Raw genomic sequence first — 25,757 nt, forward strand, 5'->3', positions numbered from 1 at the left:
TCTCTGTATCAGCAGAGGGTCTCCTGGGTCTCCTGCCATAGCGTTTCATTTCATTTAAATGTCGACGGCTAGTTGGCGCTGACACTGATGCTCCCTGAGCCTGCAGGACAGCTTGAATTTCTTTGGAACTTGTTTGGGACCGATTATTCACCATCTGGACTATGCTGCGTTGCAACCTTTCATCAATTTTTCCCTTCCGTCCACACCCAGAGAGATTAGCTACAGTGCCATGGGTTGCAAACTTCTTGATAATGTTGCGCACTGTGGACAAAGGCAAATCTAGATCTCTGGAGATGGACTTGTAACCTTGAGATTGTTGATATTTTTCCACAATTTTGGCTCTCAAGTCCTCAGACAGTTCTCTTCTCCTCTTTCAGTTGTCCATGCTTAGTGTGGTACACACAGACACACAATGCAAAGACTAAGTGAACTTCTCTCCTTTTTATCTGCTTTCAGGTGTGATTTTTATATTTCCCAGACCTGTTACTTGCCCCAGGTGAGTTTAAAGGAGCATCACATGCGTGAAACAATCTTATTTATCCACAATTTTGAAAGGGTGCTAAGAATTTTGACCAGCCCATTTTTGGAGTTTTGTGTGACAATAGCCTGGATTCACAAAGCACTTACGCCGACGTATCTCGAGATACGCAGCGTAAGTGTAAATATGCGCCGTCGTATCCATGCACCGTGCCCACAAACTGAGATACGCCTAAAAATAGGCTTCCTATGACCAACGTAACTTGCCTACGCCGGCGTATCGTGGGCGCATATTTACACTGGGAACATTTGCCGCTCCCATTGATTTTCTATGCGCATATGCAAATGAGGGAGATATACCGATTCACGAACGTACTTGCGAACGGCGAATAATATACGCGGTTTGCATAAGTCGTACGTCCGGCGTAAAGTTATTCCCCATATAGGAGGCGCAACCCATGCAAAGGTATGGACCAGGGAACACAGCCGTCGTATTTTACGTTGTTTACGTAGTACGTGAATATGACTAGGCGTAGGTTACGTTCACGTCGTAGGCAGTGATTCGATGTATCTTAGGCAGTTGTTTCGACGTGATTCTGAGCATGCGCACTGGGATACGTCCACGTGACGGCGCATGCAGCGTTCGTTTTAAGTACTTCTATGACGCTTGGCCCATCATTTGCATGGGGTCACGCCTCATTAGCATAGCTTACGCCCACTTCCACCTACGCTGGCTTACGCCGAGGAAACCCAGCGTATCTTTAACAGCGAGAGGGAGCAAGTGCTTTGTGAATCCAGTGCTTGCCTCTGTGCGCTGCGTCGGCGTAGCGTATATTAGATATGCTACGCCGGCATAAATATGTGCCGATGTATGTGAATCTGGGCAATTATGTCCAATTTGCTTTTTTTCCCTCCCTTTATTTGTTTTATCCAATACACACAAAGGGAATAAACATGTGTATAGCAAAACATGTGTTACTGCAATACTTTTTTTGTGAGAAATACTTGATTTTCTGGAAAAATTTCTGGGGTGCCAACAATTTCAGCCATGACTGTATATAAACAGCTAAAGCAAACACTTCAATACAAAGAACTGATTTGATTTTTTTTTTATTCCTTTCTGTTTCAGGATCACAGATAACATACTTGCAATGGCGAGACCCTCAACAGAAATCATTGAGAGATATAATATCATCAAGCAGTTCAAGAGGTAAGGTGAAATTCACAATGGTGATTTATGATATATGAGTGCGGTTCCTTTTTTCTTTTTCTTGTAGATGGTTGTTGTTGTAAAAGGTGGCCTTATGCATTTGAATGCTGTTCTGCTCAACCAAATTGCGTTTGAAAGCAAAAGTCTGCTTTGGAATTTGCTGCATTCATATCAGTCTCTATAACAGGGGTGGGCAAACTGTGGCCCCCCCAGCTGTTGCAGAACTACAAGTCCCATTATGCCTCTGGGGGAGTCATGTTTCTAACTGTTGTCTTGCAATGTTAAAAAGGGGATTTTGCGCAAATACTCAACACTATCAAGAAAAAAGTGACAATAATAGGTGATTATCAACCAAAAAACATGTAAATCAATTACAGTGAAATAAATATATATAAAGTGAAATAAATATATATAAACACATATATATGTGAAAAAATGCTAAGGGCCAGATCCACATACATTTCGATCGGCGCAGCGTATCAGAGATACACTAGGCCACGTACCTTACCTGGCGTATATTCGAATCCTTAGCAAGTTCGCGTCGTAAGTTATGGCGGCGTAGTGTATTTCTGGTGGCGAATTTCAAATTGGGCGGGTTGGGGGCGGGTTTCATTTAAATGAAGCGCGTCCCCGTGCCGAATGAACTGCGCATGCGTCGTCCCGAAATTTCCCGCCGTACATTGCGCTAAATGACGTCGCTAGGACGTCATTTTTTTTAACATAGACGTGAGTTACATCCATCCCTATTCACGGATGACTTACGCAAAAAAAAAATTCAAATTTCGACACGGGAACGACGGCCATACTTAACATGGCAAGTCTATCTATACGCTGCAAAATACCAGCTTTAACTATATGCCGGAAAAAGCCGACTACAGACGACGTTAGGAAATGCGACGGCCGCGCGTACGTTCATGGATCGTTGTAAATCGCTAATTTGCATACCCGACGCCGAAAACGACGCAAACTCCACCCAGCGGGCGCCGAAGTATTGCACCTACGATCCGAAGGCGCACGAAGCCGTACGCCTGTCGGATCGAACCCAGAAGCCGTTGTATCTTGGTTTGAGGATTCAAACTAAAGATACGACGCGGGTAATTTAAAAAGTAAGCCGGCGTATCCGTTCCTACGGAGTCCGCCTGCTCCTGCCAGCTCAGCGGGAGATCAGTCCGCAGATCTCCGCTGAGCCGACGGATGACAAGCTCCTCTCTGCTCACTGAGCGGGGAGGGGCTTGTCTGGCACCACTGTCTCCTATGGAGCGATCTGATGAAAACGAACAGCATGTCCGTTTTCATCAGATCTTACCCGATCCGATCCGCATGGACGGATGGGGACGTGCCCCCCATACGTCTGTTTTTAGCGAAACGGATAGGGTCGGATGTCAGCGGACATGTCTCCGCTGACATCCGACGCTCCATAGGATTGCATCCGTCGTGTGAATGAGGCCTTAAATGACAGGAACAACAAGCGGCGTTTTTATGATTGATGTAAGCGCAGGTTTTTTCTTTATTTAAACGCCCCCCTGCTTTTTACCTACTACACTATTGGAGGCTCTTTTGTTCTCTCCCCCCCCCCCCCCCCCCCGCGCGCCCCTGGAACGGGGTGTTTATTAGGGAATATCGAGGAGGTGCATGTCAGCATCATAGAGGTAAGGCTGTGGACAGCTGGAGAGGCCAGAGTATCACCAGGGAAGGTTCTTTTGTTGCAAGGAGGTGGAGGATGCAAGGAGACCTTTTGATGCTTTAAGACCCTTGTCTTTGAGGTGAGAGTTCTGGGAGCCCTTTTATGGATAAAATCACATCTCTCATTGTCATCTAGATACATCTTGCACAGTGGACACGCAGTCCTTATTTCTGTTCTCCTTTGGCAGTTTATTGCAATTTTTACCCATTGGACACTTAGCATTTTTTCACATATATATGTGTTTATATATATTTATTTCACTTTATATATATTTATTTCACTTGAATTGATTTACATGTTTTTTGGTTGATAATCACCTATTATTGTCATAGTTTTCTTCATAGTGTTGAGTATTTGCGCAAAATCCCCTTTTTAACATATTTTCACTTGTGTATTGTAAACACTACTAGGTTTTGCTGCATTCACGCCTTTGTTTGGTTTTATATATTATTAGCTCGTAGTAGCGCGAAGGACACTTTATATTATTCACTGTTGTCTTGCAATGCCTCAGGGAACATGTGGGCCACAGTTTTCCCACCCCTGTTATAGAGACTGAGATGAATGCAGCAAATTCCAAAGCAGACCTTTTCTTTCAAACGCAGTTTGGTTGAGCAGAACAGCGTTCAAATGCACAAGGCCACCTTTTACAACAACAACTATCTACAAGAAAAAGAAACAAAGGAACCGCCCTCATATCATAAATTACATATCATAAATCACCGTTGTGTTTAACAAATACATCTTCATTTAAATTATAAAATTACATTAAAATTAAAAGTCCATGTATAGATATTCTTTCAAGCATCTACTAGAGTCCCGCACTGAATAAGATAATCTTACTGTATTTTTATGATAAGGTTCGCTCTTAGGCTGGCCATAGACAGAGAGATTTCCTTTCCTGCAACCACGGGTGATATAACAGCCACTAGCAATAATTGCTTGTAAAATCCGACATGCTGGTTGTACCCAAGTTGATTGATTAATAAACTTAGATACATTCAGCCGATGAATCTTGACCAAGATTTGAACTGTCTATGACAGGCTTTAATCAGTCCTGTTCTGTGTAGACTGCTGTAATTTGTATGTATAGATTATGGAAAATACTCACTGATCAGACAAGTGTAGATCTCATTCTTTGCATGTTATCTTGTTAAAGCCCTGATGAAGAGGGTCTGTTTGAACCCTGAAACGTGTTGGCTTCATACTGAATGTAACGTTCAATAAAATTAACTCTGGACTCTACATAATGTGCCTGGCACCTTCTTCACCTCCCCAGAGGTTTAAATAAGACAGGTTCCACCTGCATATGGGAAAAATTGGAAAACTGCGCTAGAAGTGCTAGAAAAAAGAAAAAACTGCTGCAAAACCAAGTCGCAGCTTGTTCAATTGGGAACTGCGATTAACATGTAAACAATTGGTACACAAAAAGCATGGGAAGAAAAATAAATCACGCTGACCCTCTAGCCATATGATATAAATAATAATGTAAATAATGTAAAAATGTAATAAAAATTAAATCACAAAAATTATAGGTATACCAAAATAAGGCTAGTAATAAACTAATAAATGACTAGTGACATAAACAATATTAAACTGATATATAGCCAGTGACTTAAATACATCAATTACCATAATGCAACGGTCTCATGACAATTAATTGAATAATGTGTATACTAGTGACCAATATTAAAAAATCCCTAAATAATATAGACCATAAGGGCCAGATTCACAGAGGAAATATGCCGGAGTATCTACTGATACTCCGGCGTATTTTCAAATTTGCCGCGTCGTATCTTTATTTGTAATTCACAAAAAAGATAAGACGGTTTTTGGCTAAGATCCGACAGGCGTACGGCTTCGTACGCCTTCGGATCCTAGGTGTAATTTTCCGGCGGCCGCTGGGTGGAGTTTGCGTCGTTTTCCAGCGTCGAGTATGCAAATTAGCTGATTACGGCGATCCACGAAGATACGCGCGTTCGTCGCAATCTCTTTCGTCGTCGCTAGTCAGTTTTTCCCGTCGCAAACTTAGGCCTGCTTTTTCATGGCTTACATTTAGAACAGCCATGTTAAAGTATGGTCGTCGTTCCCGCGTCGAATTTCAATTTTTATTTTTTTTGCGTAAGACGTCCGGGAATACGAAACGACGTAGCACACGTCGCCGTTCAAAAAATACGTCGGGGCGCCGTAATTTCACGCAAAGCACGTCGGGAAATTTCCTAACGAAGCAAGCGCAGAACGTTCTGGGCGGGAACGCGCCTAATTTAAATGGTACACGCCCCATTTGAATTAGGCGGGCTTGCGCCGGACAGCTTTACGTTACACCGCCGTAAGTTTACACGCAAGTGCTTGGTGAATCAGGCACTTGCGCTGAAAACTTGCGGCGGTGTAACGTAAAGACGATACGTTACGCCGCCGCAAAGGTATGTGAATCTGGCCCTATATTATTTAGGGATTTTTCGATTTATATTATTGGTCACTAGTATACACATTATTCAATTAATTGTCATGAGACCGTTGCATTATGGTTATTGATGTATTTATGTCACTGGCTATATATCAGTTTAATATTGTTTATGTCAATAGTCATTTATTAGTTTATTACTAGCCTTATTTTGATATACCTATAATTTTTGTGATTTAATTTTCTCACATTATAATTTATATCATATGGTTAGGGGGTCAGCGTGATTTATTTTCCACCTGCATATGCCCTAAAAAGGATGTTATTGCCACCAAATCTGAAACTTTTATGGTTTCAAAATGGTGGAAAATATGGGGGTGTACTTATTTTTTCCACGTGACAATTTTGCATTTTTGTTCATTTAGATTATGAGAATTAATTCATCATGTAAGAACAATGGGGTTGAATTTATAAAATTGGAGAGTGCAAAATCTGGTGCAGCTCTGCACGGTAGCCAATCAGCTTCTACCTTTGGCTTGTTCATTTAAGCTTTAACAATAAAACCTGGAAGCTGATTGTTTCTATGTAGAGCTGCAACAGATTTTGCAATCTCCAATTTTCGTTAATCAACCCCAATGTGTAATTTTCCTAAGTACGTCACCTTTATCTGTAGACACTGCTTGAATGAAGGTCTAATGTTTGACTATTCAAATATGTTGAATACGTCAGCAATTTCTATGGGGTCTACTTACTTTTTCACATGAATGTATATAAAATAAAGCTTTTCCCCATTGTATAAATATATATATATGTATTATATATACAGTACAGACCAAAAGTTTGGACACACCTTCTCATTCAAAGAGTTTTCTTTATTTTCATGACTATGAAAATTGTAGATTCACACTGAAGGCATCAAAACTATGAATGAACACATGTGGAATTATACATAACAAAAGAGTGTGAAACAACTGAAAATATATTTCATATTCTAGGTTCTTCAAAGTAGCCACCTTTTGCAGCAGACACATCTCTAGAACTCTTAAGAGGAGACTGTGTGAATCAGGCCTTCATGGTAGAATATCTGCTAGGAAACCACTGCTAAAGAAAGGCAACAAGCAGAAGAGACTTGTTTGGGCTAAAGAACACAAGGAATGGACATTAGACCAGTGGAAATCTGTGCTTTGGTCTGATGAGTCCAAACTTGAGATCTTTGGTTCCAACCCCCGTGTCTTTGTGCGACGCAGAAAAGGTGAACGGATGGACTCTACATACCTGGTTCCCACCGTGAAGCATGGAGGAGGAGGTGTGATGGTGTGGGGGTGCTTTGCTGGTGACACTGTTGGGGATTTATTCAAAATTGAAGGCATACTGAACCAGCATGGCTACCACAGCATCTTGCAGCGGCATGCTATTCCATCCGGTTTGCGTTTAGTTGAACCATCATTTATTTTTCAACAGGACAATGACCCCAAACACACCTCCAGACTGTGTAAGGGCTATTTGACCAAGAAGGAGAGTGATGGGGTGCTGCGCCAGGTGACTACCTCTTGAAGCTCATCAAGAGAATGCCAAGAGTGTGCCAAGCAGTAATCAAAGCAAAAGGTGGCTACTTTGAAGAACCTAGAATATGAAATATATTTTCAGTTGTTTCACACTTTTTTGTTATGTATAATTCCACATGTGTTACATTCATAGTTTTGATGCCTTCAGTGTGAATCTACAATTTTCATAGTCATGAAAATAAAGAAAACTCTATGAATGAGAAGGTGTGTCCAAACTTTTGGTCTGTACTGTGTATATATATATATATACATATACATGGGGAAAGTAATTATTTGATCCCCTGCAGATTTTGTAAGTTTGCCCAAGAAATTAAGGATCTATAATTTTTATCATAGGTTTATTTTTTAAATGATAGAGACAGAATATCGGCCAAAAATCCAGAAGAAACACATGATGAAAATGTTATAAATTGAGTTGCAGTTCAGTGAGTAAATTGGGTAAATGATTCCCAACCAAGTAAAACATGACTTAGTACTTGGTGGAGAAACCCTTGTTGGCAAGCATAGAGGTAAGACGTTTCCTGTAGTTGGTTACCAGGTTTGCACACATCTCAGGAGGGATTTTGGTCCACTCTTTTTTACAGATCTTCACTAAATCCTTAAGGTTTCTTGGCTATCGCTTGGCAACTCGAAGTTTGAGCTCCCTCCATACAATTTCTATAGGATCAAGGTCTGAAGACTGGCTAGGCCACTCCATGACCTTAATGTGTTTCTTCCTAAACCACTCCTTTATTGCCTTGGCAAAATGTTTTGGGTCATTGTCATGCTGGAAGATCCATCCACAACCCGTCTTCAGAAGAAGATTCTCATCCAAAATTTGACAATACATGGCCCGTCCATTGGCCCCTCAATGTGGCAAAGTCTGTTTGTACCTTTAGCAGAGAAACAGCCCCAAAGCATAATGTTTTCACCTCCGTGCTTGACTGTAGGGATGGTGTTCTTAGGGTCATAGTCAGCATTTTTTTCCTTCCAAACACAGAGTCGAGTTATGCCAAAGAGCTCAATTTTGGTCTCATCTGACCACAGTACTTTCTCCTAATCCTTCTCTGAATCATTTAGATATTCATTGGCAAACTTCAGACAGGTCTGTATATGTGCCTTTTTGAGGAGGGGAATTTGCAGGCGCTGCAGGATTTCATGGCGGCGTATTGTGTTACCAATGGTTTGTTTTTTGACTGTGGAGCCAACTGCCTTGAGATCATTCACAAGCTCCTCCCTGAGTTCTGAGCTGATCCCTCGCTTTTGTCATTATCATCCTTACCCCATGAGGTGAAATCGGACCAAGGGAGATGGATGGTTATTTTGTATTTCTTCTATTTGCGAATAATATCAAACAGTTGTCACCTTCTCACCAAGCTTCTTGCGGATGGTCTTGTAGCCCATTCCAGCCTGTGCAGGTCTACAATCTTTTCCCTGACGTCCTTTGACAGCTCTTTGGTCTTGCCCATGATGGTGAGGTTTGAATTGAAGAAAGAGATTATGTGGACAGGTGTCTTTTATACACATAACGGGTCGTTGTTAAAGGGGTTGAAAGGTTTGTTTTTTATTTTCTAAATAGTTTCCTTTAAGCTAGTGCATTGTTGGTTTACTTACCTTTTCCTCCGATTTCCCTCCTAAATTTTTGTTTTCTTTGTCTGAATTTCTCACTTCCTCTTCCTCCTCAGTAAGCTGTTCTGGCTAACTAACCACCAGCCACAGCGGCTCGGGTGACGGGGGGCAAGCTTACTGAGGAGAAACAGGAAGTGAGAAATTCAGACAAAGAAAAAAAACATTTAGAAGGGAAATCGAAGGAAAAGGTAAGTGAACCAACAATGCACTAGCTTAAAGGAACCTATTTAGAAAATAAGAAACAAACCTTTACAACCCCTTTAATTGTAATCTACGATCCACTTAATTGTCGTAGTTGTCGTAATCCACATAAACCAGTGTAGCCAGTCAGTGGGAGACAGAATTATTGTTGGTTGGTAGGAGATCAAATACTTATTTTACTCACTGAACTGCAACTCAATTTATAACATTTGTTTCATGTGTTTCTTCTGGATGTTTGGTTGATATTCTTTCTCTATCATTTAAAATACATCTATGATAAAAAAAATTATAGACCTTTAATTTTTTTTATAAGTGGTGTAAGGGGTTAGCTCGGTAGCGGGGGGGGGGGGGGTGACCCGTTGGATGGGTTCACCACACACTGAATTTATACAGACTGGCAGTCGAAGACGGTTGAAAACAACGTTTTTGGTTTATTTTTCCATCTTGCTGGAAAACAATTGCAAGCATCCAAACAGCATAAACAAAATCAAACATAAAATAAACCCTAGCCACTCTGGGCGTCTACCTTCCACACAGGAACCTATCTATGAAGTCTGACTCAGCCTAGTGCTGGGCAGACAGTGCTGGTCGTACAGCACAAAACAATACTCTTTTGATTTTTATCACACAGAAAAATCACTCCTCTCCTCACCTCCTCAGAAGACTTTCAGTACGCTGCTCTCCTACTCACAAAGCCTTAGGAATGATGCAGCAATTCAGTGGTAATCCTTTGGACTACTTATAGAGGCCTTAATTGCCTCATTCTGAACAGCTGAAGTCTTCCAACGCCCTCCAACCTTTCCTGGCTATTTCTCGGAGCCGACGCCTAATAATGATTAGTGTATTGTCTAAGCAAGGCAGAAATGTATGTCCCGTTTGAGACGACACCCACAGATTTACCTGACTTCCTGTCACAGTGGGCAAACTTACAAAATCTGCAGGGATCAAATAATACTTTTCCCCACTGTATATATATAGTCACATGAAAAAGTAAGTAGACCCCATAGAAATTGCTGACGTATTCAACATATTTGTATATGTGTATGACAGAAGCTGTGAAATATACAGTATACATGTTATTTTTATTTTTGGATTTCTTTTTTTGAGCAGAGGAGAGCGGTGGATGGCTGGTTGATAAAGCTGGCGTTTTCCATGTGATTGTGCTATGGGGCGAACTTAAAAATGCATCTAATTTTCATAGCTTGATTGGTTTGACGCATATTTCATTTCATACATAACTATAATGAAAATGGGGCAGACCTGGATATTAAATATTTCTTATTTATCTCTATTTCTGAAGCTGTGGAATAAAAACAGTAATTAACCTGCAGCGTCCTGGGGAGCACGCAAGCTGCGGGAATTCTTTAGAGCAAGAAAGTGGGTTCACGTATCTTCCAGAGGCCTTTATGGAAGCTGAAAGTAAGTTCGATCCTGCTGTTTGTTCTCATTAATTATAAAACAGCATCAATTTGTGCTGCTGGGCACTGGGCTGAGGGGCTGTTGTGTAAGTTCCAACAGTCGGTAACAAAAGTCATTAATATGTAATTGGAAAGTACACTCTCTCACTGTGGTGTCACAGATGTTGGAAAAACATGTGACTTGGTTAAACAGTGCCAATCTTGCTGTTATATTGACAATGCACAAGCAGTATTCTTACTTTGCCTAATTAAATTTTTCGAACTGCATGGAATCATAGCGTGCATTCAAGATTTGCTGGCTGAATCATAGCGTGCATTCAAGATTTGCTGGCTGTATCAGTTTTCTTTTTTCAGGCTTTTTTTACTTTTTCTTTCTGTCCTAGAGTGATAACATTTATTCACTCTACTGTATCTATGAGGGGCAGGACCACAGAACATCTCACCCTCACCTCTTTATAGCATAAGGAAGGTGTTCTCTAGTCCACAGAGATAACTGGGAACAGAGGGGGTAATCCACAAAAGGGATACGCCGGCGTATCTACTGATACGCCGTCGTATCCCTGTTTCTATCTATGGAACTGATCCACAGAATCAGTTTACCATAGATAGGCAGAAGATCCGACATGTGTAATTGAATTACACTGTCGGATCTTAAGGATGCAATTCTAGGCCGGCCGCTAGGTGGCGAGGCCATTGCGGCCGGCCTAGAATATGCAAATGAACACTTACGGCGATCCACAAACGTTCCGACGGGCCCGTTGCGCTAAATCTACGTAGTTTACGCCGAGTTACGCAGTGTAAAAATAGGGCTAAGTCCTATTTGACTAAGCCCTATTAAGTATGGCCGTCGTTCCCGCGTCGAAATTTTAAACTCTACGTCGTTTGCGTAAGACGTCCGTGAATGGCAATGGACGCCATTTACGTTAACGTCTAAGCAAATGACGTCGGAGCGACGTCTGTTAGCGCAATGCACGTCGGGTAAGTTACCCGACGGAGCATACGCAGTACGTCTGGCGCGGGAGCGCGCCTAATTTAAATGGGACTCGCCCCATTAGATTCGGCACGCCTTGCGCCGGACACATTTAAGTTACACCGCCGCAAATTTCAAGGTAAGTGCTTTGTGGATCGGGCACTTAGGTAGAAATTTTGCGGCGGTGTAACTTAAATCGGAACATTTAAGTTACGCAGGATATTTGTGGATCTGGCCCAGAGTGCACAGGATGTTATCGGCTCACAAGATTTTTGGCAGGATTAACAAGTAATTATTTGCACTTAGAGAACAGATATAACAATTCTTCTTTTTGTGCTTTTGAGCCAGCCGGTTGAGCCTTAGGCTTGGCCATACATGGATCGAAATTTGGCCAGTTCAGCAGGGTCCAGTTGAATTATGATCTATGTTTGACCATTGTTGTTGAACAGAAGTCAATCTACCAATCATCTTCTGTTTAACTGCCCTATCTGTATTTTCCCACTTGATTAGCACCACAGCCAATAGGCTGCAGCCCTGATCTGTGTATTCTGACTGCGGGAGTAGTCTCCTCACAGCAGGAAGGATTCCCCTATCCATGTTGAATGTGTGGATGTGGGGATTGAGTCAGCTTTCCATATTTTTAAAGACTTTCATTTTTCTTTGTTGACGTAAGATGCCTTTTGTTAAAAAAAAAAAAAAAACAGCAGTAACTCATGCCTCATCAGACCAAACTCCCAGTCAGACAAATTGTACCACACAGCAAGCAGCTCTGCTGTGTGTCTCTTTGCATAACCCATAGTTCTCTGAGAATCCTTTTTCATGTCTAAAGTTTTATATACACCAGGGATAAGGCAACTTTGGCTTACCAGCTGTGGGGAAACTACAAAGCCCATGATGGCTTTACCTCAGGGAGTCATACCTATGAGAGTTAGGCCCCTTTCACACTGGGGTGGGAGGTGTGGTGGCGGTAAAGCGCAGCTATTTTTAGCTGTGTTTTACTGTCAGGCCTCGTACACACGGACGGACTGTCAGATGAAAACTGTCCGCCGGACCGTTTTCATCGGACATGTCCGCTGCAGGATTTTGGTCTGATGATTGTACACACCATCAAACCAAAATCCCTGCGGACAGGATACGCGGTGACGTGGCCGCGCCGTCGCCGCGACGATGACGTGGCGACGTGCGCGACCCTGGAAGGTCAATGCTTCCACGCATGCGTCGAATCACTTCGACACATGCAAGGGCTTTCGGCCGAGCGGACATGTACGGTAAGTCGTACAGACGACCGAACATGTCCGACGGACAGGCGGACCAGTTTCAGCAGACATGTTCGGTCGTGTGTACGAGGCCTCGGAATTGTGGGGATATTCAGCCGCTAGCAGTGCGGTTTTACCTCCCGCTAGTGGCTGAAAAAGGATTAATACTACCGGCAATGTGCCTCTGCAGAGGCGCATTGCCAGCGGTATAGCCGCAGTTTCCAGTTGGTTTCAATGGGAAGAAGCGGTGGAGGAGCGGTAAACACACCGCTCCTTCACTGCTCCAAAGATGTGGCTAGCAGGACTTTTGGAGCGGTCCTGCTAGCGCACCGCTCCAGTGTGAAAGCCCTCGGGCTTTCAGACTGGAGAAACAGGAGCCGCTGTTTCAGGTCGGTTTGCAGGCGCTATTTTTAACGTAATAGCGCTTGCAAACCACCCAAGTGTGAAATGGGCCTAAGAATTCTCACAGGACTGTAGGGTCGAAGTTGCTTTCCTTGATATACAGTACACTAAATGGCGAATAGTTTGGGAATGTCTGCCCATGACACCTACCATATTGCCAAAGTTATATAAATACTTCCACAAATTATCGAGTTCAGTTGGTTTCACTGAAGGCTACTCTTTGATGCTACAGCGTACAGTACGAGGGCATTTTAGGAATTTGTGTGTTTACAACCTCGTGGCAACAGTTTGGATAGGACCCTCTCCTGTTCTAGCATGACTGTGCCCCTGTGCACAAAGCCAGGTTAATAAAGACATGGTTTGGTGTTGATAAACTTGGTTGACCTACACAATGCCTTGATCTCAACACTAATGAACACCTCTTTGGGACAAATTGGAATGCCAGTTGTGAATAAGGTCTTCTCTTTCAACATCAGCACCTGATCTCATAAATGCTTTTTTTTACTAAATGGGCACAAATTCGCAATCCAAAATGTTGTGTAAAGCCTTCCCAGAAGAGTGGAGGCAGTTATAGCCGCAAATGGGGATGTGAGAACTCCATATTAATGGATATGGTTTTAGAATGGGATGTCCTCATATGGTATTATGGTATGTTGTCCACATAGTCATAGTAGGGAGTAAGCTGCATGTTGCGTTTAGGGAGTTTGGAAGCAGAGAGCATGGGAAGGTATTGCACATTTAGATCAATGTTTGCAATATACAGAATTACTTATCCAAAAGATGTACAGAGTCTTGGAGAAGTATTCATACCACTTGAAATTTTCCACATTTTGCCATGTCACAACCAACAATGTAAATATATTTTATTGGGATTTTATGTCCTAGACCAATGTAAAGTGGAAGGAAAATTATAAATGGTTTTCAATTTTTTTTCAATATCTGAAAAGTGTGACATGCATTTGTATTCAGCCCCCTAAGTCAATACTTTGTAGAACCACCTTTCTCTGCAATTACAGCTGCAAGTCTTTTTGGGGATGTCTCTACCAGCTTTGCACATCTAGAGAGTGACATTTTTGCCCATTCTTCTTTGCAAAATAGCCCAAGCTCTGTCAGATTGGATGGAGAGAGTCTCTGAACAGCAATTTTCTAATCTTGACACAAATTCTCAATTAGATTTAGGTCTGGACTTTGACTGGGCCATTCTAACACATGAATATGCTTTGATCTAAACCATTTCATTGTAGCTCTGGGTTTATGTTTAGGGTCGTTGTCCTGCAGACTCTAACGGGTTTTCTTCTAAAATTCTTCTAAATTCTATATTGGCCTGTATTTGGCTCCTTTCAAATACAGGCCAGACCAATGACCAGCTTCCCTGTCCCTGCTGAAGAAAAGCATCCTCATAGCATGATGCTGCCACCGTCATGTTTCACAGTGGGGATGGTGTGGTCAGGGTGATATGCAGTGTTAGTTTTCTGCCACACAGTGTTTTGCCTTTAGGCCAAAAAGTTTGATTTTGGTCTCATCTGACCAGGGCACCTTCTTCCACATGTTTGCTGTGTCCCCCACATGGCTTCTGGCAAATGTAAATTCTTATGGGTTTTCTTTCAACAATGGCTTTTTTCTTGCCTCTCTTCGATAAATGCCAGATTTGTGGAGTACACGACTAATAGTTGTCCTGTGGACAGATTCTCCCACCTGAGCTGTGGATCTCTGCAGCTCCTCCAGAGTTACCATGGGCCTTTTGGCTGCTTCTCTGATTAATGCTCTACTTGCCTGGTCTGTCTGTTTAGGTGGACGGCCATGTCTTGGTAGGTTTGCAGTTGCGCCATACTCTTTCTATTTTCGGGTGATGGATTGAACAGTGCTCCGTGAGATGTTCACACCTTGGGATATTATTTTATAACCTAACCCTGCTTTAATGTTCTCTAAAACTTTATCCCTGATCTGTCTGGTGTGTTCCTTGGCCTTCATGATGCTGTTTGTTCACTAAGGTTCTCCAACAAACCTCTGTGGCCTTTATAAAATAGCTGCATTTATACTGAGATTCAATTACACACAGATGGACTCTTAGGGCCAGATTCACAAAAGGGATACGACGGCGTATCTCCTGATACTCCGTCGTATCTCTGTTTCTATCTATGCGACTGATTCATAGAATCAGTTACGCATAGCTAGCCCTAAGATCCGACTGGTGTAATTGAATTACACTGTCGGATCCTAGGATGCAATACTTCGGCCGCCGCTGGGGGGAGTTCGCGTCGTAAACCAGCGTCGGTTATGCAAATTAGGAGTTATGGCGGATCTACGACGGATTTTCACGTTCGCTACGTCGCCGCTAGTCTAGTTTCTCGTCGCAAAGTTAGTCGTCGTTTTAGGTGCCCTAACTTTAGTCAGCAAACGTATTGCTGTCTAAAGTATGGACGTCGTTCCCGCGTCGAAATTTAAAAATGAACGTCGTTTGCGTAAGCCGTCCGGGAATACGGAATTACGCTACGCGCGTCGCCGTTCGAAAAAATGACGTCACGGCGCGCAAAGCACGACGGGAATTGCGCAACTGAGCATGCGCAGTAGGTCGGAGGCCGCCGGCATAGCTTTCATCGCAAGTGCTCTGTGAATCAGGCACTTGCGATGAAAACTTGCGGCGGTGTAACGTATCTACGATACGTATCTATGTAACGTATCTACGATACGTTACGCCGCCGCGATTCTACGTGAATCTGGCCCTTATTTCCTAATTAGGTGACTTCTGAAGGCAATTGATTGCACTCGATTTATGTTAGGGGTATCAGAGTAAAGGGGGGCTGAATACAAATGCACGCCACACTTTTCTCATATTTATTTGTAAAAAAAAAAATTTAAATCATTTTTGAAAAATCTTTAGAAATATTCCTTTATTTGCAAAGAATTAATAAACAAGCTCTTCCGAAAAGTAAATTGTATGAAATTCTGAAACAAAATGGTAAGGTTGTTATATGATATTTCCTTTATTTTGATTTCTCTGACAAGTGAACCTTTTTCTAACCTTGTGTGCTGTCACCTAATGTTGATGATGAATCGTTTCACAAGCCTTTTGTGATTCGATTTTCCACATCTGCTCCCCACTACAGAAACCCTACATAATGTTTTCTTATTAGTAATTGCTAATTAATATGACAGTGAGCTGCAAGCTAGATTAAATAGATCATGACAAATGCTCCTGTAGCAGCCTAGACACAATGAGTACTGTGATTGTGACGCACCCAGTCACATTATTTCTTGGTTTAATAATAAAATGCTCATCTCTTTCAGTTTATTTTTACAATTTTGGATGGAAAGACTACGGCGTTGCTTCCCTGACCACAATTCTTGATATGGTGAAAGTTATGTCATTTGCCTTACAAGAAGGAAAAGTAGCAATTCACTGCCATGCCGGCCTAGGACGGACAGGTAAGACAAGTTTAACCACTTCAATACAGGGCTTTTTTCACCCCCTTCCTGCCCAGGCCAATTTTTTATTTTCAGCGCTGTCGCACTTTGAATGACAATTGTGCAGTAATGCAACACTGTACCCCAAAAAATGTCCCCACAAATAGAGATTCATTTTGGTGGTATTTGATCACCTCTGCGGTTCTTATTTTTTGTGCTATACACAAAAGAAGAGCGACAATTTTGAAAAAAACGATGGGCCAGATTCACAGAGATCTGCGGCGGCGTAACGTATCGTCTTTACGTTACACCGCCGCAAGTTTTCAGTGCAAGTGCCTGATTTACCACTTGCGTGTAAACTTACGGCGGTGTAACGTAAAGCCGTCCGGCGCAAGCCCGCCTAATTCAAATGGGGCGTGTACCATTTAAATTAGGCGCGCTCCCGCGCCGAACGTTCTGCGCATGCTCCGTGTAAAAATTTCCCGCCGTGCTTTGCGCGAAATTACGGCGCCCCAACGTATTTTTTGAACGGCGACGTGCGTTACGTCTCGTATTCCCGGACGTCTTACGCAAAAAAATAATAATTTGAAATTCGACGCGGGAACGACGGCCATACTTTAACATGGCTGTTCTAAATGTAAGCCATGAAAAAGCAGGCTTATGTTTGCGACGGGAAAAACCGACTAGCGACGACGTAAGAGAATGCGCCGAACGCGCGTACCTTCGTGGATCACCGTAAACAGCTAATTTGCATACCCGACGCTGAAAAACGACGCAAACTCCACCCAGCGGCCGCCGGAAAATTACACCTAAGATCCCAAGGCGTACGAAGCCGTACGCCTGTCGGATCTTAGCCAAAAGCCGTCGTATCTTTGTTTGTGAATTACAAATAAAGATACGATGCTGCAATTTTGAAAGTACGCCGGAGTATCAGCAGATACTCCGGCGTACTTTTTCTGTGAATCTCGCCCTATATTTTTTATTTTTTTGCTATAATAAATATCCCCCAAACAATTTCCTCAGTTTAGGCCGATATGTATTCTACATACTTTTGGTAAAAAAAAACGCAATAAGAGTATATTGTTTGGTTTGCGCAAAAGTTATAGCGTCTACAAAATAGGGGATAGATTTATGGCATGTTCTTTTTTTTAATGGCGGCGATCTGCGATTTTTATCGTGACTGTGTCATTGCGGCGGACACTTTTGACACATTTTTGGACCATTAACATTTATACAGCGATCAATGCTATGAAAATGCACTGTGTATATGTCAGTGGCAGGGAAGGGGTTAACACTAGGGGGCGATCGAGGGGTTAATTGTGTTACCTAGGGAGTGATTTTAACTGTAGGGGGAGGGGATTCACAAGGGGAGGAGACCGATCAGTGTTACTCTATACTGGGAACACACATCGGTCTCCTCTCACCTGACAGGACATGGATCTGTGTGTTTACACACAGATCCACGGTCCTGCTCTGTTATCCTTCAATCGCGGGTGCCCGGCGGACATCACGGCCAATGGGCACGTGCTCCCGAGCGACACGATGGGCGTGCACACATCCTCTAGATGGCCGGGAAGCCCAGGACATCATATGACGCCGCCCAGAATGGGAGATCCCTCCTGCAGACATCATATCACTATGGGTGGGTAGGGAAGTGGTTAAAGAGATATTATCTTTGAGCAGATCTACAGTCAATGGCAGTAGGTTCCTGTGCTGTAATTATATTTTGAACATATTTCATACCCTTGGCAGCACCCAAGGTACTAAAATAAAAGATTGTGAGGATGTTTGATCATGTGTGCCCCATTGTTCAATGTGTAAGGCCTGGGTAAAGCAAAACTCCACCAAAAATAAAATATTTTAGGATCTTGGGGCCAGATTCACAAAAGAGATACGATGGCGTATCTCCTGATACGCCGTCGTATCTCTGTGATCCGCCCGTCGTAACTATGCGGCTGATTCATAGAATCAGTTACGCATAGATAGCCCTGAGATCCTAAAGGTGTAATTGACTTACACCGTCGGATCTTAGGATGCAATTCTAGGCCGGCCGCTAGGTGGCGATTCCATTGCGGTCGGCGTAGAATATGCAAATGACTACTTATGCCGATTCACGAACATCCGCTTTGCCCGTCGCTCTAAATTTACGTTGTTTCTGTAGAGATGCGTTGTGTAAAACTAAGCATGCCCTCTTGGTGGTCTAACCAATGTTAAGTATGGCCGTCGTTCCCGCGTCGAATTTTTAAATTTCACATCGTTTGCGTAAGTCGTCTGTGAATGGCGCTGGACGCCATTTACATTAACGTCGAAACCAATGACGTCCTTGCGACGTCATTTAGCGCAATGCACGTCGGGTAATTTGACGGACGGAGCATGCGCAGAACGTTCGGCACGGGAACGCGCCTAATTTAAATGGTGCCCGCCCCATTTGAATTAGGCGGGCTTGCGCCGAGCGGATTTACATTTACACCGCCGCAAGTTTACAGGTAAGAGCTTTGTGAATCAGGCACTTACGCTGTAAACTTGCGGCGGTGTAACGTAAATGGGATACGTTACGCCGCCGCTGCGCAACGTAAATGTACCTGAATCTGACCCTTAGTTTTTTATTTTAGTTGCCCTATGTTATTTCTATAACTGCAAACATCTTCTATTTGCAGAGTTTAGCTCTATTTTTCCTTTGAAATCATGGTAATGATACTCATCTATCTGACAGGTGACTATAGGGAAAGGAGTTCTGTTTCCCTAGTCCCCTTCAGCCTGCCTAGTGGACAATGAAGAACAGGCTGCACGTTGATAATACAGTATTCTCCCTATGCTCTTCTTATAAGCAGGTCCACAGTGTTATGCCTAGTACGTACGATCAGAAAAATGGATGAAAAATAACGCTTTTGAAACGATTGCATGATAATCTGATCATTAGTACACAGCATTTGAGAGCTGATCACGAAGGTTCATGCAAAAATATCCAAAGGGACAAACATGAATTTTTTCTCGTACAATAACAGAACTAACGATTTTCATTTAATCAGTACAGTATTCTCCAAAAAAAATCAGAAGACTAATGCCGCGTACACACGACCATTTTTCGGGTTGTAAAAAATTACGTTTTTTTTTAATGTCATTAAAAACGATCATGTGTGGGCTCCAGAGCATTTTTCACAATGTAAAAAATGGGCATTAAAAATTTAGAACATGCTCTAATTTTTCACTACGTTTTTAACGTCGTAAAAAATGGTCGAGTGTGGGCTTTAACGACGTGAAAAAAACGTGCATGCTCAGAAGCAAGTTATGAGACGGGAGTGCTCGTTCTGGTAAAACTAGCATTCGTAATAGAGATGGCACATTCATCACGCTATTACAGACAGAAAAGCGCAAATCGTCTCTCACCAAACTTTTACTAACACAAAATCAGCAAAAGCAGCCCCAAGGGTGGCGCCATCCGAATGGAACTTCCCCTTTATAGTGCCATCGTACGTGTTGTACGTCACCGCACTTTGCTAGAGCATTTTTTTTTTCACGATCGTGTGTAGGCAAGACCGTTTTAATGATCGGGTTGAAAAAACCTTAGTTTTTTCTAGATCATTAAAAACTTCCGGCCAGATTCACAGAAGAAGTACGCCGGCGTATCTACTGATACACCGGCGTACTTTCTAATTTGCCGCGTCGTATCTTTAGTTTGAATCCTCAAACCAAGATACGACGGCTTCTGGCTTCGATCCGACAGGCGTACGGCTTCGTACGCCTTCGGATCGTAAGTGCAATACTTCGGCACCTGCTGGGTGGAGTTCGCATCGTTTTCCGCGTTGGGTATGCAAATTAGCTTTTTCTGGCGATCCACGAAGGTACGCGCGGCCGTCGCATTCTCTTACGTCGTCGCTAGTCAGCTTTTCCCGGCGTATAGTTAAAGCTGCTATTATGTGGCGTATAGATAGACTTGCCATGTTAAAGTATGGCCGTCGTTCCTGCGTCGAATTTTAAATATTTTTTTTTGTGTAAGTCGTCCGTGAATAGGAAAGGACGTAACTCACGTCGAAGTTCAAAACATGACGTCAGTGCGACGTCATTTCGCACAAAGCACGGCGGGAAATTTAAAAACGCAGCATGCGCAGTACGTTCGGCGCGGGAACGCACCTAATTTAAATGATCCACGCCACCTTCCCGGATCATTTGAATTAGGTGGGCTTGCGCCGGAGGGATTTACGCTACGCCGCCGCAACTTTACAGGCAAGTGCTTTGTGAATCAAGCACTTGCCCGTAAAACTTGCAGCAGCGTAACGTAAATGCGATACGTTACGCCGCCGCAGATCTACCTGAATCTGGCCCTTCATTTTTTACAACCCGAAAAACGGTTGTGTGTACGCGGCATAAGACCACGCATGCTGGAAAAAAAAAAAGAATACATTATATACAATACTATACATTACATCACTCCGAAGTTGTATTCTGTCGTACGAGAAGTTTCATAACTTTAGTAACCTCTTCATTTTTGATATGAGACTAGCATGCAAAAAAAAAAGCGGATGGTCATTCCTCCGATATTCTCATCGTGTGTACAAGACTTTAGTCTCACAGGACTGTGAAAAGCAATATAATCCAGATTGCGTCATAGTATTGACCTTTTGTTGTTGTGAAAAAGATTACAGGAGGTGAACATAAAGACAGAGCTAATTTATGATACATTTAGGGCAGATTCACGCATTGTATGCCGGTAGATGAGTATTTCTATAGATTTTGAAATACACCACTGCAAATATAGGGGAATACATAGCACCCCTTTAAATTACAATTGTACTAGACATGTGCAGAATCAAAACACTTGTTTTGTTTCGATACGTTATTTACATACATTTGTTTAGTTCAATTTGTTTCATTATTTTTTGGGAATTAGTTTTGTTTATTTTAATTTAAATCGATTAGAATTTTCCAAATTCAGTCAAATTGGAGTAATTTCTAGCTAAATTCTGTTATTTTATTTTCTATTTCATTCTCATCTATTCTATTCAAATTCAAATTTATTCTTTTAAAATTTTGGGAAAAGATTCTATTCCTTTTGTTTTTTTAAACTCTATTCTATTCTTTTATTTTCTATTTTATTCTAATTTGAATTAATTCTATTTGATTTTTGGAAGAAGGTTTTATTATTCTATTATTTTTTTCTATACTTACTCTTTGTTTCTATTCTATTCTTTTCAATTGTATTAAAATTTTAGAAGATGATTATATTCTTTATTTTCTATTTTATTCTATTTTTTATTGTTTTCTATTCTATTCTTTTATTTTCTATTTTATTCAATTTTTTCTTTTCTATTCTATTTTGTTCTGTTTTACTCTATCTTTTTATTTTCTATTCTATCCCTTTATTTTCTATTCTGTTCTGGTTTACTCTATTATATTCTATTTTATTTTATATTCTATTATTTTATATTTTATTTTATTCTCTTCAGAATTTCGTCTGTTATTTCGGATTTGTTTAAATTCATTACTATTGTAATTTGGAATCCGCATTTTGGAATAACTAAAAAATGTGTCCGAATTTTTATTTGGAACGAAACAAACCGTACATGTCTAAATTATACCTTTGGTACTGCCCTTTGATTATTGGGCAAGCTTGTTATTAACATGCCTTTGTTTTTGTTCTAGGGGTGCTAATTGCATGTTATTTAATATATGCCACAAGAATGACTGCAGATCAAGCTATTTTGTTTGTCCGTGCAAAGAGGCACAATGCTATTCAGACCAGAGTCCAACTCTTGTGTATCCGTGAGTTTACTCAGTTTCTGAACCCTCTGCACAATGTGTTTGCTTGCTGTGACCCAAAAGCCCACGCCGTCACCTTATCACAGTACTTGATCCGCCAGCAGCACTTACTTCACGGATACGAAGCTCGCCATCTCAAATATGTGCCAAAAATTGTCCACTTGGTTTGTAGATTATTGATAAACGTAGTGGAAAACAGGCAGGTGGTGGAGAAGGCGATCGTAGATGTTCCAGATCTTTCTGCCGAGATCGAAAAGACTGTTTCTCAGTTTTCCCCTGAGCAACTTGATAAAGTTTTAGCCAGTGAAATTGAAACAGGGGATTCGTTAGCCCATTCTGTTACAACCCCAGCTTGTTATGCAGTTCACGATTCAGTATTAACCAGTGAACAGGAGTTTGACCCCCTGTGGAAGAGGAGGAACGTAGAATGTCTTGAGCCGTTGTCCCATCTAAAGAAGCGTTTAAGTTACAGTGACTCAGATCTAAAGAAGGCCGAAATTCTCATGGAGCAAGGTGAAACCCCATGGACAGAGCCAGCAGAGATGTCTTTTTTGAACAAAATCAATGAGCATATAAGGGTAAAGCACTGTTTCGAAAATCATGGAGTCACGGACCTTATGCCTTCAGCACGGTCAAACAAAGAACCTTGTGGAAAAGCAGCTTTTTTTTTCTGGAGCCAGAGTAAAGTCGGTAGCATTGAAACTCCCAGAGATGGTTCCCCTCTATTTCACAGACTGAAGCTCCCTAAAGAGATGCAGCGAAGTCGTACTTTTTCATTAGGATATTCCTCACTAGCAGGCAGTGGCCAATCAGCTTTAGGAGACTCTGATTTTTTTATGTCAAGCATGACTCCTCGGGACACTACTGATTGTAATTGCGCTGCTGAGGACAATAGAGTACAGGAAGATAACAGCATCTCCAAACCTCAGGACACTAACTGCACTTCATCCAATGTGACTTTTTATCTAGAATGTAGCGAGGCATCAGACGTTGTCCCACAGATTGCTCAGGAGTCTGAACTAAGCCTTGATGCCAGGCGCTTGCTGGCAGCTAAAGCTCTGGCGTGTTTGGTCAATGATGGTGCTGAAGAAGTTGAAGAAAAAGTTAGCTTTTGGCAGGTAGGTATGCTTATTATTATCGCTTTTTTATCCTGATGCAACGAGTAATATTTTACCAGTTGAGCTAGAAAACACAAAACAGCTGAATACATTTTCAGATCTGGTTTCTCATAGCCAAAGTCTTATTTTAAGAAGCCACTCACAATGAAAACAGCAGTTGGTGGGTATTTTAGATTGGTAGGATGTCTCTTGCTCGTGCATTTGGGAAGAGTTGGCAGTGCTGTTTTTTGGATGGTGAGCTGTTCTTTTTTGCTTTATGTGTCTGCTATTAACTATTAGCTAATTGTCACCCCGTATAATTTAATACATAGGTGTCGAACACAAGGCCCACGGGCCGAATCCGGCCCTCCAGGCCATTTCATGTGGCCCTCGCACCTCTCCTTCAGCCTCTGGTCCTACTCCATTTTCTTACTTTCTGCTTTCAAGCAATGCATCCAGCTTCTTCTTCCCAGCAGCAGCATAAGGAAAGGGGGGTGCATTGTGATGTAAGAGACCTCCGATGGTGGGGTGGCGCTTGACATGTAAGGGGAGGGGATGCGCTGGACATCTAATCTTACAGATACAACCGGCGCTTTTGAGGTCAATCATAATGCTGATGCGCCCCACGATAAAATTGAGTTTGACACCCCTGATTTAATGCATCCAATTTGCACATGGCCACTCTAAAGAGGCTATTTTGTATAGGGTACGGTGTGATAGTGATATAGTAAGATACTGTAGAACAGTATCAGTAAATCTGTCATACCTAAAAATTTCCCATCAGATCATTGGGGTTTATTTACTAAAGCTGGAGAGTGCAAAATTAGGCTCACTTCTGCTTAGAAACCAGTCAGATTCTAACTTCAGCTTGTTCAATTAAACTTTGGTACTAAAACCTGTAAGCTGATTGGTTTCTATGCTTTAGTAAATAAACCCCTATTGTGTTGCAGTGGTAATAGGATTAAAGTAGACCGGTGCATTGACCATGCAGGACAAAGCTTCAAGTTTTGTTTTATTGCCCCTCTTCTGAACAGCACATACTAACCTTCTGTGATACGGGTGTTGCTGGCGCAAATGGAAAACCAAAATTCTTCTGCAATAGTGGGTGTGCTGCAATCAGAAAAAAAGGGGCACGACGCCCAATGGTGTCCCGTCCTAAATGAAAATGAAAGTGGTATGTGGATTGCGCTACCCTGGTGGTTAGTCCACCTACTTCTGGGCAATTTTTTGTAATTGTTAACCCCAATATATATCACCTCCGTTGACAATACACCAAATATATATAAGTGAGTATAAATGTGTACCAAGTGCTCATATACAGATATTCTTCTGAGAAAAAAATGTAAAAAAACATATATATGTGCACTGTGCACGTATTGCATGCATTCCCCTATATCAGATTCAAATAATCATTACCACAGAGACAAACAAATATTATAATGACCAGAAAGAAATTTTAAAAATATACATGTGACAAAAAATAGAGGATTTCTAAATTGGTCCTCTTTTCATTAAAAGTCCCAATGTGCTAGCCAAGTCATTAGAAAGACGATCAATGCTTCTCCCATAGGATGAGCAGTGTAGTTCCTGAACAACTGGAGTGCCATAGTTTGGAGACCCCTGAGTGTAGAGCGTTTAGTTGCTGTTATCAGAGAACAGTGTCTTTGTAGGACTGTTCTAAGACAGTACTTCCATCCAGATTATGTATGAAAATGTCTTAATGCATAATTCTATTGCCGCGTACACACGACCAATTTTCGGGTTGTAAAAAATTACGTTTTTTTTTTTAATGTCATTAAAAACGATCGTGTGTGGGCTCCAGAGCATTTTTCACAATGTAAAAAATTGCCATTAAAAATTTAGAACATGCTCTGATTTTTCACGTTGTTTTTAACGTTGTCGTTTTTAACGTTGTCGTTTTTAACGTCGTAAAAAAATGGTCGTGTGTGGGCTTTAACAACGTGAAAAAAATGCACATGCTCAGAAGCAAGTTATGAGACGGGAGCGCTCGTTCTGGTAAAAATAGCGTTCGTAATGAAGTAAGCACATTCATCACGTTGTAACAGACTGAAAAGCGTGAATCGTCTTTTACTAACACGAAAGCAGCCCTAAGGGTGGCGCCATCCGAATGGAACTTCCCCTTTATAGTGCCGTCGTACGTGTTGTACGTCACCGCGTTTTGCTAGAGCATTTTTTTTCACGATCGTGTGTAGGCAAGGCCGTTTTAACGGTCGTGTGTACGCGGCATATCTCTTTAAAACTGGTGACCCCAGTAGGTCAATCCAAAGTTATTTTCTTTTCATTTC

The 25,757-nt window shown here is 41.9% G+C and overlaps 1 protein-coding gene across 2 annotated transcripts in view; it reads left to right on the forward strand.

Annotated features, from left to right (window-relative positions):
• The window catches only part of PTPDC1 (protein tyrosine phosphatase domain containing 1), a 91,073-nt gene that overhangs the window by 16,227 nt on the left and 49,089 nt on the right, over window positions 1-25,757 (forward strand). For both annotated transcript variants that reach the window (XM_040359311.1, XM_040359312.1), the window contains exons 3-6: window positions 1,607-1,687; window positions 10,447-10,565; window positions 16,481-16,618; window positions 22,238-23,472. In XM_040359311.1, the coding sequence (XP_040215245.1) occupies window positions 1,607-1,687; window positions 10,447-10,565; window positions 16,481-16,618; window positions 22,238-23,472 (1,573 nt within the window). The remainder of the gene's footprint in view (window positions 1-1,606; window positions 1,688-10,446; window positions 10,566-16,480; window positions 16,619-22,237; window positions 23,473-25,757) is intronic.

The sequence above is a fragment of the Rana temporaria genome, chromosome 7 (assembly GCF_905171775.1).
Source record: "Rana temporaria chromosome 7, aRanTem1.1, whole genome shotgun sequence".
Taxonomy (NCBI): domain Eukaryota; kingdom Metazoa; phylum Chordata; class Amphibia; order Anura; family Ranidae; genus Rana; species Rana temporaria.